This window comes from Entelurus aequoreus, linkage group LG12, assembly GCF_033978785.1.
Source record: "Entelurus aequoreus isolate RoL-2023_Sb linkage group LG12, RoL_Eaeq_v1.1, whole genome shotgun sequence".
NCBI lineage: Eukaryota > Metazoa > Chordata > Actinopteri > Syngnathiformes > Syngnathidae > Entelurus > Entelurus aequoreus.
Window position 1 is genome coordinate 9825204 of NC_084742.1, and position 15000 is coordinate 9840203.

At 43.5% G+C, this 15000-nt stretch overlaps 1 protein-coding gene across 1 annotated transcript in view; it reads right to left on the bottom strand.

Moving 5' to 3' along the window:
- Positions 1-4143: 4143 nt before the first annotated feature.
- The window catches only part of LOC133662617 (proton myo-inositol cotransporter-like), a 37975-nt gene continuing 27118 nt past the window's right edge, over positions 4144-15000 (bottom strand). Inside the window, exon 3 of the mRNA XM_062066731.1 lies at positions 4144-4381. Within this exon, the coding sequence (XP_061922715.1) occupies positions 4144-4381 (238 nt within the window). The remainder of the gene's footprint in view (positions 4382-15000) is intronic.

Genomic DNA, 15000 nt, shown 5'->3' on the forward strand with positions numbered 1-15000 from the left:
ACAACTCAGTAAACTCACCAAAACATCACCGTGGAGTCATTGAGTCTGTTTAGCTGATTAGCTTCCGCAGCTAGTGGGTCCATGACGATAACTTCTGTTTTGTTTGATCAGCCGTTTGGAAACAATTAAGGTATGTAGATAAACATTTGCAAAATATTTCTGTGCAAATAACTAATTTCACATCGTATATATCTGCGGCTAGGGCAGGCAACCCAAAATGTTGTAAGAGCTATATTAGACCAAAAATACAAAAACAAATCTGTCTGGAGCCGCAAAAAATTAAAAGCCATATTAAATGTGTCATGAGATATAAATTTAATTAAGAGGACTTAAAGGAAACTAAATGACCTCAAATATAGCTACAAATGAGGCATAATGATGCAATATGTACATATCGCTAGCCTGAATAGCATGTTAGCATTGATTAGCTTGCAGTCATGCAGTGACCAAATATGTCTGATTAGCACTCCACACAAGTCAATAACATCAACAAAACTCACCTTTGTGCACTCTTGCACAACGTTAAAAGTGTGGTGGACAAAATTAGACAGAAAAAGAAGTGGCATAAAACACGTCCTAGAAAGTCGGAGAAAGTTATACATGTAAACAAACTATACGGTGAGTTCAAGGACCGCCAAAATAAGTAGGACAAAACGGCGCTCGCCAAATACTCGAATGAGTGAAGCATGTTTAATATAAACAGTGTCATTTATAACAATTAGGGAGGTTTGTGTCATGTTTGTCCTCCTACAGAAACCATACTAAAACAAAAAAATAGATTTTTTTCCCCTCATCTTTTTTCATTCTTCATACATTTTTGAAAAATCTCCAGAGAGCCACTAGGGCGGCGCTAAAGAGCCGCATGCGGCTCTATAGCCGTGGGTTGCCGACCCCCGGGCTAGGGGCAGCTATTATATGAACAAATTGTTTTTTCCCCTAAAATGTTATAAACTTTTATAAACCGGTGCGCTCTGCAGTCTGGATATTACGCACTGCACTAAACTACGAGGCAAAAACCAAACAATGGGAGACACAATGCATAGTGTTCCGTTTTGAAAATGCAAATGTTAAATGAGTCACATGAAAACTGGCCAACTTTTTCCTGTTTGAAATGTTCCAACACGGCTAACCGAGAGGATGCAAATTGCAAGAAGAGACGCTGAAATGAAACATCTGAGCACACAGTGGGTGTGCAGCCCGTGTGTGCACGAGTGTGATGAAGGTTCCTCTTCACTGCAGGCCACGCGGGCCCTAAGGGGATGTTTGGATGGCACTCCTGCCAGACACACGGTGTTCTCACTTGTCAAGGTTGATTAGATACTGGATGAAAGTGATCCCCCCTCCACCCCCACGCCTCTCTTTGGCGACTGGTCACAGCGCCGATAGCTGTGTTCATGTCCCTCAATGACACACTTAGGGAAACGTCAAAAAGGCTGATTACTGCTCACTGTGAATCCATTCATTCTGTGTCATGTCAGTGGTTAATAGCTCTAAACCACTGCCAGCACAATCACACACACGCTGACAATGTTCTGAAAATTACTTTTAAAAAGTCATTCATTATGGTTACTCGTTACTTTACCAAAATAGTAATTGAATTACTAACAGATAAATTTGATAAATGTCATTAATTACTCAGGAAAGTAATTCACGCATTACTTTGAAAAAAAAACTTCAAATATCTGACATATGCATTTGAGAGACGTTGCAAATGAGAGCGCACTGTGTGTGTGTGTGTGTGCTTTTAAAAGGCGGGGCCTGTTGCCTAGTGACGTGTGACGTCATCGAGGGTTTCAACGGAGCTGTGTTTGTTTGCTTTAGCAGTTAGCAGTGCAGTTAGCCAGCTCTTTTGAATCTTTCCACCGTATTGTGTTACCTCTGGTTAATAAAGAGATCGAATGTGCTTCGATGGCTGTCATGTCTTCCTGTCAACAAACGGGGTATTGTTTGGATGGCAAGTTTGTCACTTCAATCGTTAATTTGAATAGAATATAAAGTATTTTATTGATCCCTGGGGGAAATTCAGCACCACAGTTCGCTCACAATAGACAATAAATACTATACAGCATTATTCACATGTGAATAATATAAATATATTATACATATATTCTACATTTAAGTGCAGTCAAGAAGGAACATATGCAATTTGTTGCTCAATATTCCCACTGTGTACGTATGTTGTTGTCTGCTGTGTCACAGTCGGATGTTGCCTCTTCCTATTTAGACTCATTTTTATTGTCATTCAAATTTGAACTTTACAGTACAGATTTACAGTCCAGATGATATTTGATATCAAGTTCATTTTAGTGCTGCACGTATGACGCTGTCTTGTTGTTGACATAAAACCACATCAAAAGTAGTGTGCCACGTTACATCAAGCAATCGCTCACGGCATTGTAACGGACCTACAAGTAATTAATTAGATTACTCGTTAATATTAAAAGTAGTGACGTTACTAACGATTACGAACACTGCACCCTGATAATTGGATATACTCAAAGTTTGATATCACGCGGTCATTGTGGTCTATAAAATACAGATCGCATTATATCCGACATTGCGTTAGAAATGCTTATTTTTTTACCGTTTTCTTTTTGAAAGAATACAATAAAGCGATCCTCAAACTCGACGTAACGTGAATAGTCATGTCTGGTTAGCTCGCACATCACAGAATGGCTTAGTTAGCTAGCTGCTAAGCTAACGGAATAAGTACCGTAATTTCCGGACTATAAGCCGCACCTGACTATAAGCCGCACCAGCTAAATTTAGGGGGAAATACAGATTGCTCCATATATAAGCCGCACCCGACTATAAGCCGCAGGGTTTTGATGTGTAATTAGCGTAGTATATAGGGGTTCCTGCTACCACGGAGGGGATTGTCGGGACAGAGATGACTGTTTGGGAACGCAAAGCGTCCCATTTATTAACAATAAATCTTTCAATCATTCAATCAAACTTTCACATCTTTGACATGGCGAACAGCATTCGTGCAGAGTACAAATAATACAACGGTGCAAAGTAATACAAAGTGCTCGCCTGTACGTTATCAAAATAAACAGCCTACCGGTATATGAAAAGTCAGTCTTTAATCATTGTGTCATCTCGTCTTCCTCCTGCGTACTAAAACCACCGAAATCCTCTTCGTCGGTGTCGGAGAAGAACAGGCCGTAAATAAGCCGCACCCTTGTATAAGCCGCAGGGACCAGAACGAGGGGGAAAAGTAGCGGCTTATAGTCCGGAAATTACGATAAGTAAGTAAGTACATTTTATTTATAAAGCGCTTTTCACAGATAAAAATCACAAAGTGCTGTACAAAACACAGGTGAATTAAAAAAAAACAATTAAATTAAAACAACAGGGGCAACATAATTGAAGAGGATAAAAACAAAATGGCTAAAAAAGGTTAAGAAGTCCATTGACTAAAAGCTTTTCTGTAAAGCGAAGTCTTCGGTTCCAACACAGAGGTGATGATTTACAATTAAAGAAGGTACCGTGCATCGATACTGCATCAGTCTGCCGCCATCTGCTGCCAGCCACAACAGGAGCAGCTGATTGCTGGCACCTGCGCTGATTGGAGTAGCGGCAGCCAATCCAGAAAGCGCTTAAAGTCAGCTAACACGTCATCTTTAAACACTGTCATGCGTGACGTGGGCTAGACTTGAATTGCTAGTGCGACATCCATTGGACACGTTTAGAACAGCAGTTTCTTTCAGTAAAAAAATTGCAGCTAATTTTATACTTGAATCCATCTTGCGGGCCGCGGGCCGGATTAAGCCTGTTCGCGGGCCGTACCAGTGCCATACGTTTGACACCCCTGTTCTACACACTTCTTTGCAATTTAGACAACATTGTGAAAATTAGCGAGTATTAGCCTGCAAGCCTCGCTGCCTTTGCCGCGACAAGAGGAAGTGTTTTTTGGCACAGGAGTCAACATGTGTTGTGTGCATACGTACGCTTCAACAACACACACACACACACACACACACACACACACACACACACACACACACACACACACACACACACACACACACACACACACACACACACACACACACACACACACACACACACACACACACACACACACACACACACACACACACACACACACACACACACACACACACGTCACATGTTTTATCAACGTTTACCCCGGCCCTCGCTCTCACCTCCTCCGCCGTCCTTCTCCTCCTCCTCGATGCTGTTCTTGATGCCGTCGTACTCCTCGTCGATGTTCTGGTTGCCCCGGATCTGGCTGAGCACTCGGCGGGCCTTCTGGGTCAGCCCGCGCTGGATCAGCCAGCGAGGGCTCTCGGGCAGGAAGAGGAATCCCACAAACTGGAGAACAGCGGGCGCCACCGACAGGCCCAGCATGTACCTGGGGAGGCGGAGGAGGGGAGAGATATTTCTTTTTGACAGGCTGTTACTATAAGGAGCCATTAAGAGAAATGTCAAGGCTTAATTTAAATCCTTCTGCCTGTAATTTAACCTACATCATATTACAATATACAGTTTAATAAATTCTATAACATCACTGGATGAATTTTGGCCTCATTCTTGTGAGAATCCTGTGTGTGACTGGATCATTAAAGAGTGGGATTAGTTGAATAATCCAGGAATAGCTGCAGTGTAGCATCTGTAAACAGATAATACTGTATCATTTCTTTCTCTTTCGGACTTCACATCAAGGAAACGCCATTCTTCACTCACTCTAAGTGACGGATGAGGCAAAAACTGCACATTGGGCGGCATACATGGCAATTTACAGTGTCTAGACCGACAAACCTCTGAAACACTACACTGTCACACAGAGAGGAAAATGGCTCTTTAATTGCGTCCACTTCAGCTCACAATCAGTATGTTCTGAGAAAAGGGCTGCTTGCAGGGTGCAGGAGGATGGTGAAGGGGGAAAGGAGGCCTCACTGTGAAATTGTCCGCAGCTAATTTTTCAAAGGCTTGCGGCACATTCTAAAAATATTATGAACAAAGAAAAAAGAAAAAAAAAATTGAATAGCGGAATAAAAGAGTAAACGGATTAAATCTATCGAGAAAAAACTTGCAATGTTGCTGTTTTTTTAAAGGAGGCATTAAAAAAAAAAAAAAAAGAATCAAAATCAATGTTGTTATGAATTATTGACATGTACATACATATACAATGACAGTTTAAAAAAAACCTGACTAAAGGTGTTTGTGATCCAAAATCATAAAAGTGATCAAAATAATTCTTATATCAATATATATTATTTTCATCTTTAGATCTGTTGATTATACGTTTTTAATATTTGTTCATGTTTTGTTTTTTTTTACATTTGTTTTATAATTTCCCTTTTGTCAAAAAAAACTTTGTTTGTAGAGATTTAAGCGTTGAAAGAAAAAAAATATATATGAGTTGTTTTTTAACATTTTTATGGCAGACACATTAGGGTCTCGGGGACCAAATCTATATATTGTATTGGTTTTGAAAATGAAAAATATCAAAAAGGCATGTTTTGATTTTTCAGTGTGCGGCTCTAAATGGAAAAAAGTTTTGACACCCCTGCCTTACTAGAATGAGTTATATAATTTAAAAAAACACAGTAAGTCAAACAAAGTCCCCTTTTGGGAGCCAACATGTGTGCTAAAATGCTCTCTTTGGAGCCAAAATACATGTAAAAGTGCCCTCTTGGGAGCCAAAATATGTGCTAAAGAGCCCGCCTGTGAGCCAAAACACCTGCTAAAGTGCTTTCCTAGGAGCCAAAATGCTAGCTAAAGTGCCCCCTAGGAGCTAAAAAATGTGTTAAAAAGTGCCCTCTAGGAGATAAAGTATGTGCCAAAGTACCCTCCTGGGAGCCAAAACGCCTGCTAAAGTGCTCTCTTAGGAGCCAAAATACTTGCTAAAGCAAGATATGTGCTAAAGTGCCCTCTAAGAACCAAGATACGTGCTAAAGTGCCCTCTCGGGATCCAAAACACTAAGTAAATTTCCCTTTTAGGAGTCAAAACACTTGCTGAAGTGCCCTGTAGGAGCTAAAATATGTGCTTAAGTGCCCTCCCGGGAGCCAAAACACTTAATAAAGTCACCTTTTAGGAGTCAAAACGCTTGCTAAAGTGCCCTCTTAAGAGCCAAAATACTACCTAAAGTGCCCTCTAAGAGGCAAGATATGTGCTAAAGTGCCCTCTAAGAGCCAAGATACGTGCTCAAGTGCCCTCCCGGGAGCCAAAACACTTAATAAAGTCACCTTTTTTGGAGTCAAAACGCTTGCCAAAGTGCCCTATAGGAGCTAAAATATGTGCTAAAGTACCCTCCCGGGAGCCAAAACGCCTGCTAAAGTGCTCTCTTAGGAGCCAAAATGCTAACTAAAGTGCCCTCTAAGAGGCAAGATATGTGCTAAAGTGCCCTCTAAGAGCCAAGATACGTGCTCAAGTGCCCTCCCGGGAGCCAAAATACTTAATAAAGTCACCTTTTTTGGAGTCAAAACGCTTGCCAAAGTGCCCTATAAGAGCTAAAATATGTGCTAAAGTACCCTCCCGGGAGCCAAAATGCCTGCTAAAGTGCTCTCTTAGGAGCCAAAATACTTGCTAAAGCAAGATATGTGCTAAAGTGCCCTCTAAGAACCAAGATACGTGCTAAAGTGCCCTCTCGGGATCCAAAACACTAAGTAAATTCCCCTTTTAGGAGTCAAAACACTTGCTGAAGTGCCCTGTAGGAGCTAAAATATGTGCTTAAGTGCCCTCCCGGGAGCCAAAACACTTAATAAATTCCCCTTTTAGGAGTCAAAACACTTGCTAAAGTGCCCTCTTAAGAGCCAAAATACTACCTAAAGTGCCCTCTAAGAGGCAAGATATGTGCTAAAGTGCCCTCTAAGAGCCAAGATACGTGCTCAAGTGCCCTCCCGGGAGCCAAAACACTTAATAAAGTCACCTTTTTTGAGTCAAAACGCTTGCCAAAGTGCCCTATAGGAGCTAAAATATGTGCTAAAGTACCCTCCCGGGAGCCAAAACGCCTGCTAAAGTGCTCTCTTAGGAGCCAAAATGCTACCTAAAGTGCCCTCTAAGAGGCAAGATATGTGCTAAAGTGCCCTCTAAGAGCCAAGATACGTGCTCAAGTGCCCTCCCGGGAGCCAAAACACTTAATAAAGTCACCTTTTTTGGAGTCAAAACGCTTGCCAAAGTGCCCTATAGGAGCTAAAATATGTGCTAAAGTACCCTCCCGGGAGCCAAAACGCCTGCTAAAGTGCTCTCTTAGGAGCCAAAATGCTAACTAAAGTGCCCTCTAAGAGGCAAGATATGTGCTAAAGTGCCCTCTAAGAGCCAAGATACGTGCTCAAGTGCCCTCCCGGGAGCCAAAATACTTAATAAAGTCACCTTTTTTGGAGTCAAAACGCTTGCCAAAGTGCCCTATAAGAGCTAAAATATGTGCTAAAGTACCCTCCCGGGAGCCAAAATGCCTGCTAAAGTGCTCTCTTAGGAGCCAAAATACTTGCTAAAGCAAGATATGTGCTAAAGTGCCCTCTAAGAACCAAGATACGTGCTAAAGTGCCCTCTCGGGATCCAAAACACTAAGTAAATTCCCCTTTTAGGAGTCAAAACACTTGCTGAAGTGCCCTGTAGGAGCTAAAATATGTGCTTAAGTGCCCTCCCGGGAGCCAAAACACTTAATAAATTCCCCTTTTAGGAGTCAAAACACTTGCTAAAGTGCCCTCTTAAGAGCCAAAATACTACCTAAAGTGCCCTCTAAGAGGCAAGATATGTGCTAAAGTGCCCTCTAAGAGCCAAGATACGTGCTCAAGTGCCCTCCCGGGAGCCAAAACACTTAATAAAGTCACCTTTTTTGAGTCAAAACGCTTGCCAAAGTGCCCTATAGGAGCTAAAATATGTGCTAAAGTACCCTCCCGGGAGCCAAAACGCCTGCTAAAGTGCTCTCTTAGGAGCCAAAATGCTACCTAAAGTGCCCTCTAAGAGGCAAGATATGTGCTAAAGTGCCCTCTAAGAGCCAAGATACGTGCTCAAGTGCCCTCCCGGGAGCCAAAACACTTACAGGTAATAAAGTCACCTTTTTTGGAGTCAAAACGCTTGCCAAAGTGCCCTATTGGAGCTAAAATATGTGCTAAAGTACCCTCCCGGGAGCCAAAACGCCTGCTAAAGTGCTCTCTTAGGAGCCAAAATGCTAACTAAAGTGCCCTCTAAGAGCCAAGATACGTGCTCAAGTGCCCTCCCGGGAGCCAAAACACTTAATAAAGTCACCTTTTTTGGAGTCAAAACGCTTGCCAAAGTGCCCTATAGGAGCTAAAATATGTGCTAAAGTACCCTCCCGGGAGCCAAAACGCCTGCTAAAGTGCTCTCTTAGGAGCCAAAATGCTAACTAAAGTGCCCTCTAAGAGGCAAGATATGTGCTAAAGTGCCCTCTAAGAGCCAAGATACGTGCTCTAGTGCCCTCCCGGGAGCCAAAACACTTAATAAAGTCACCTTTTTTGGAGTCAAAACGCTTGCCAAAGTGCCCTATAAGAGCTAAAATATGTGCCAAAGTACCCTCCTGGGAGCCAAAACGCCTGCTAAAGTGCTCTCTTAGGAGCCAAAATACTTGCTAAAGCAAGATATGTGCTAAAGTGCCCTCTAAGAACCAAGATACGTGCTAAAGTGCCCTCTCGGGATCCAAAACACGAAGTAAATTCCCCTTTTAGGAGTCAAAACACTTGCTGAAGTGCCCTGTAGGAGCTAAAATATGTGCTTAAGTGCCCTCCCGGGAGCCAAAACACTTAATAAAGTCACCTTTTAGGAGTCAAAACGCTTGCTAAAGTGCCCTCTAGGAGCTAAAATATGTGCCAAAGTACCCTTCTGGGAGCCAAAACACCTGCTAAAGTGTTCTTTTAGGAGCCAAAAGACTAGCTAAAGTGCCCTCTAAGAGGCAAGATATGTGCTAAAGTGCCCTCCCGGGAGCCAAAACACTTAATAAAGTCACCTTTTTTGGAGTCAAAACGCTTGCCAAAGTGCCCTATTGGAGCTAAAATATGTGCTAAAGTACCCTCCCGGGAGCCAAAACGCCTGCTAAAGTGCTCTCTTAGGAGCCAAAATGCTAACTAAAGTGCCCTCTAAGAGCCAAGATATGTGCTAAAGTGCCCTCTAAGAGCCAAGATACGTGCTCAAGTGCCCTCCCGGGAGCCAAAACACTTAATAAAGTCACCTTTTTTGGAGTCAAAACGCTTGCCAAAGTGCCCTATAGGAGCTAAAATATGTGCTAAAGTACCCTCCCGGGAGCCAAAACGCCTGCTAAAGTGCTCTCTTAGGAGCCAAAATGCTAACTAAAGTGCCCTCTAAGAGGCAAGATATGTGCTAAAGTGCCCTCTAAGAGCCAAGATACGTGCTCAAGTGCCCTCCCGGGAGCCAAAATACTTAATAAAGTCACCTTTTTTGGAGTCAAAACGCTTGCCAAAGTGCCCTATAAGAGCTAAAATATGTGCTAAAGTACCCTCCCGGGAGCCAAAATGCCTGCTAAAGTGCTCTCTTAGGAGCCAAAATACTTGCTAAAGCAAGATATGTGCTAAAGTGCCCTCTAAGAACCAAGATACGTGCTAAAGTGCCCTCTCGGGATCCAAAACACTAAGTAAATTCCCCTTTTAGGAGTCAAAACACTTGCTGAAGTGCCCTGTAGGAGCTAAAATATGTGCTTAAGTGCCCTCCCGGGAGCCAAAACACTTAATAAATTCCCCTTTTAGGAGTCAAAACACTTGCTAAAGTGCCCTCTTAAGAGCCAAAATACTACCTAAAGTGCCCTCTAAGAGGCAAGATATGTGCTAAAGTGCCCTCTAAGAGCCAAGATACGTGCTCAAGTGCCCTCCCGGGAGCCAAAACACTTAATAAAGTCACCTTTTTTGAGTCAAAACGCTTGCCAAAGTGCCCTATAGGAGCTAAAATATGTGCTAAAGTACCCTCCCGGGAGCCAAAACGCCTGCTAAAGTGCTCTCTTAGGAGCCAAAATGCTACCTAAAGTGCCCTCTAAGAGGCAAGATATGTGCTAAAGTGCCCTCTAAGAGCCAAGATACGTGCTCAAGTGCCCTCCCGGGAGCCAAAACACTTACAGGTAATAAAGTCACCTTTTTTGGAGTCAAAACGCTTGCCAAAGTGCCCTATTGGAGCTAAAATATGTGCTAAAGTACCCTCCCGGGAGCCAAAACGCCTGCTAAAGTGCTCTCTTAGGAGCCAAAATGCTAACTAAAGTGCCCTCTAAGAGCCAAGATACGTGCTCAAGTGCCCTCCCGGGAGCCAAAACACTTAATAAAGTCACCTTTTTTGGAGTCAAAACGCTTGCCAAAGTGCCCTATAGGAGCTAAAATATGTGCTAAAGTACCCTCCCGGGAGCCAAAACGCCTGCTAAAGTGCTCTCTTAGGAGCCAAAATGCTAACTAAAGTGCCCTCTAAGAGGCAAGATATGTGCTAAAGTGCCCTCTAAGAGCCAAGATACGTGCTCTAGTGCCCTCCCGGGAGCCAAAACACTTAATAAAGTCACCTTTTTTGGAGTCAAAACGCTTGCCAAAGTGCCCTATAAGAGCTAAAATATGTGCCAAAGTACCCTCCTGGGAGCCAAAACGCCTGCTAAAGTGCTCTCTTAGGAGCCAAAATACTTGCTAAAGCAAGATATGTGCTAAAGTGCCCTCTAAGAACCAAGATACGTGCTAAAGTGCCCTCTCGGGATCCAAAACACGAAGTAAATTCCCCTTTTAGGAGTCAAAACACTTGCTGAAGTGCCCTGTAGGAGCTAAAATATGTGCTTAAGTGCCCTCCCGGGAGCCAAAACACTTAATAAAGTCACCTTTTAGGAGTCAAAACGCTTGCTAAAGTGCCCTCTAGGAGCTAAAATATGTGCCAAAGTACCCTTCTGGGAGCCAAAACACCTGCTAAAGTGTTCTTTTAGGAGCCAAAAGACTAGCTAAAGTGCCCTCTAAGAGGCAAGATATGTGCTAAAGTGCCCTCCCGGGAGCCAAAACACTTAATAAAGTCACCTTTTTTGGAGTCAAAACGCTTGCCAAAGTGCCCTATTGGAGCTAAAATATGTGCTAAAGTACCCTCCCGGGAGCCAAAACGCCTGCTAAAGTGCTCTCTTAGGAGCCAAAATGCTAACTAAAGTGCCCTCTAAGAGCCAAGATACGTGCTCAAGTGCCCTCCCGGGAGCCAAAACACTTAATAAAGTCACCTTTTTTGGAGTCAAAACGCTTGCCAAAGTGCCCTATAGGAGCTAAAATATGTGCTAAAGTACCCTCCCGGGAGCCAAAACGCCTGCTAAAGTGCTCTCTTAGGAGCCAAAATGCTAACTAAAGTGCCCTCTAAGAGGCAAGATATGTGCTAAAGTGCCCTCTAAGAGCCAAGATACGTGCTCTAGTGCCCTCCCGGGAGCCAAAACACTTAATAAAGTCACCTTTTTTGGAGTCAAAACGCTTGCCAAAGTGCCCTATAAGAGCTAAAATATGTGCCAAAGTACCCTCCTGGGAGCCAAAACGCCTGCTAAAGTGCTCTCTTAGGAGCCAAAATACTTGCTAAAGCAAGATATGTGCTAAAGTGCCCTCTAAGAACCAAGATACGTGCTAAAGTGCCCTCTCGGGATCCAAAACACGAAGTAAATTCCCCTTTTAGGAGTCAAAACACTTGCTGAAGTGCCCTGTAGGAGCTAAAATATGTGCTTAAGTGCCCTCCCGGGAGCCAAAACACTTAATAAAGTCACCTTTTAGGAGTCAAAACGCTTGCTAAAGTGCCCTCTAGGAGCTAAAATATGTGCCAAAGTACCCTTCTGGGAGCCAAAACACCTGCTAAAGTGTTCTTTTAGGAGCCAAAAGACTAGCTAAAGTGCCCTCTAAGAGGCAAGATATGTGCTAAAGTGCCCTCCCGGGAGCCAAAACACTTAATAAAGTCACCTTTTTTGGAGTCAAAACGCTTGCCAAAGTGCCCTATAGGAGCTAAAATATGTGCTAAAGTACCCTCCCGGGAGCCAAAACGCCTGCTAAAGTGCTCTCTTAGGAGCCAAAATACTTGCTAAAGCAAGATATGTGCTAAAGTGCCCTCTAAGAACCAAGATACGTGCTAAAGTGCCCTCTCGGGATCCAAAACACGAAGTAAATTCCCCTTTTAGGAGTCAAAACACTTGCTGAAGTGCCCTGTAGGAGCTAAAATATGTGCTTAAGTGCCCTCCCGGGAGCCAAAACACTTAATAAAGTCACCTTTTAGGAGTCAAAACGCTTGCTAAAGTGCCCTCTTAAGAGCCAAAATACTACCTAAAGTGCCCTCTAAGAGGCAAGATATGTGCTAAAGTGCCCTCTAAGAGCCAAGATACATGCTAAAGTGCCCTCTCGGGAGCCAAAACATTTAATAAAGTCACCTTTTTTGTAGTCAAAACGCTTGCCAAAGTGCCCTATAGGAGCTAAAATATGTGCTAAAGTACCCTCCCGGGAGCCAAAACGCCTGCTAAAGTGCTCTCTTAGGAGCCAAAATGCTACCTAAAGTGCCCTCTAAGAGGCAAGATATGTGCTAAAGTGCCCTCTAAGAGCCAAGATACGTGCTCAAGTGCCCTCCCGGGAGCCAAAACACTTAATAAAGTCACCTTTTTTGGAGTCAAAACGCTTGCCAAAGTGCCCTAAAGGAGCTAAAATATGTGCCAAAGTACCCTTCCGGGAGCCAAAACACTTAATAAAGTCACCTTTTAGGAGTCAAAACGCTTGCTAAAGTGCCCTCTAGGAGCTAAAATATGTGCCAAAGTACCCTTCTGGGAGCCAAAACACCTGCTAAAGTGTTCTTTTAGGAGCCAAAAGACTAGCTAAAGTGCCCTCTAAGAGGCAAGATATGTGCTAAAGTGCCCTCTAAGAGCCAAGATACGTGCTCTAGTGCCCTCCCGGGAGCCAAAACACTTAATAAAGTCACCTTTTTTGGAGTCAAAACGCTTGCCAAAGTGCCCTATAGGAGCTAAAATATGTGCTAAAGTACCCTCCCGGGAGCCAAAACGCCTGCTAAAGTGCTCTCTTAGGAGCCAAAATACTTGCTAAAGCAAGATATGTGCTAAAGTGCCCTCTAAGAACCAAGATACGTGCTAAAGTGCCCTCTCGGGATCCAAAACACGAAGTAAATTCCCCTTTTAGGAGTCAAAACACTTGCTGAAGTGCCCTGTAGGAGCTAAAATATGTGCTTAAGTGCCCTCCCGGGAGCCAAAACACTTAATAAAGTCACCTTTTAGGAGTCAAAACGCTTGCTAAAGTGCCCTCTTAAGAGCCAAAATACTACCTAAAGTGCCCTCTAAGAGGCAAGATATGTGCTAAAGTGCCCTCTAAGAGCCAAGATACATGCTAAAGTGCCCTCTCGGGAGCCAAAACATTTAATAAAGTCACCTTTTTTGTAGTCAAAACGCTTGCCAAAGTGCCCTATAGGAGCTAAAATATGTGCTAAAGTACCCTCCCGGGAGCCAAAACGCCTGCTAAAGTGCTCTCTTAGGAGCCAAAATGCTACCTAAAGTGCCCTCTAAGAGGCAAGATATGTGCTAAAGTGCCCTCTAAGAGCCAAGATACGTGCTCAAGTGCCCTCCCGGGAGCCAAAACACTTAATAAAGTCACCTTTTTTGGAGTCAAAACGCTTGCCAAAGTGCCCTAAAGGAGCTAAAATATGTGCCAAAGTACCCTTCTGGGAGCCAAAACGCCTGCTAAAGTGTTCTTTTAGGAGCCAAAATACTAGCTAAAGTGCCCTCTAAGAGGCAAGATATGTGCTAAAGTGCCCTCTAAGAGCCAAGATACGTGCTCTAGTGCCCTCCCGGGAGCCAAAACACTTAATAAAGTCACCTTTTTTGGAGTCAAAACGCATGCCAAAGTGCCCTATAGGAGCTAAAATATGTGCTAAAGTACCCTCCCGGGAGCCAAAACGCCTGCTAAAGTGCTCTCTTAGGAGCCAAAATACTTGCTAAAGCAAGATATGTGCTAAAGTGCCCTCTAAGAACCAAGATACGTGCTAAAGTGCCCTCTCGGGATACAAAACACTAAGTAAATTCCCCTTTTAGGAGTCAAAACACTTGCTGAAGTGCCCTGTAGGAGCTAAAATATGTGCTTAAGTGCCCTCCCGGGAGCCAAAACACTTAATAAAGTCACCTTTTAGGAATCAAAACGCTTGCTAAAGTGCCCTCTTAAGAGCCAAAATACTACCTAAAGTGCCCTCTAAGAGGCAAGATATGTGCTAAAGTGCCCTCTAAGAGGCAAGATATGTGCTAAAGTGCCCTCTAAGAGCCAAGATACGTGCTCAAGTGCCCTCCCGGGAGCCAAAACACTTAATAAAGTCACCTTTTTTGGAGTCAAAACGCTTGCCAAAGTGCCCTATAGGAGCTAAAATATGTGCTAAAGTACCCTCCCGGGAGCCAAAACGCCTGCTAAAGTGCTCTCTTAGGAGCCAAAATGCTAATTAAAGTGCCCTCTAAGAGGCAAGATTAGTGTTAAAGTGCCCTCTAAGAGCCAAGATACATGCTCAAGTGCCCTCCCGGGAGCCAAAACCCTTAATAATGTCACCTTTTTTGGTGTCAAAACGCTTGCCAAAGTGCCCTATAGGAGCTAAAATATGTGCTAAAGTACCCTCCCGGGAGCCAAAACGCCTGCTAAAGTGCTCTCTTAGGAGCCAAAATACTTGCTAAAGCAAGATATGTGCTAAAGTGCCCTCTAAGAACCAAGATACGTGCTAAAGTGCCCTCTCGGGTTCCAAAACACCAAGTAAATTCCCCTTTTAGAGTCAAAACACTTGCTGAAGTGCCCTGTAGGAGCTAAAATATGTGCTTAAGTGCCCTCCCGGGAGCCAAAACACTTAATAAAGTCACCTTTTAGGAGTCAAAACGCTTGCTAAAGTGCCCTCTAGGAGCTAAAATATGTGCCAAAGTACCCTTCTTGGAGCCAAAACGCCTGCTAAAGTGTTCTTTTAGGAGCCAAAATACTAGCTAAAGTGCCCTCTAAGAGGCAAGATATGTGCTAAAGTGCCCTCTAAGAGCCAAGATACGTGCTCAAGTGCCCTCCCGG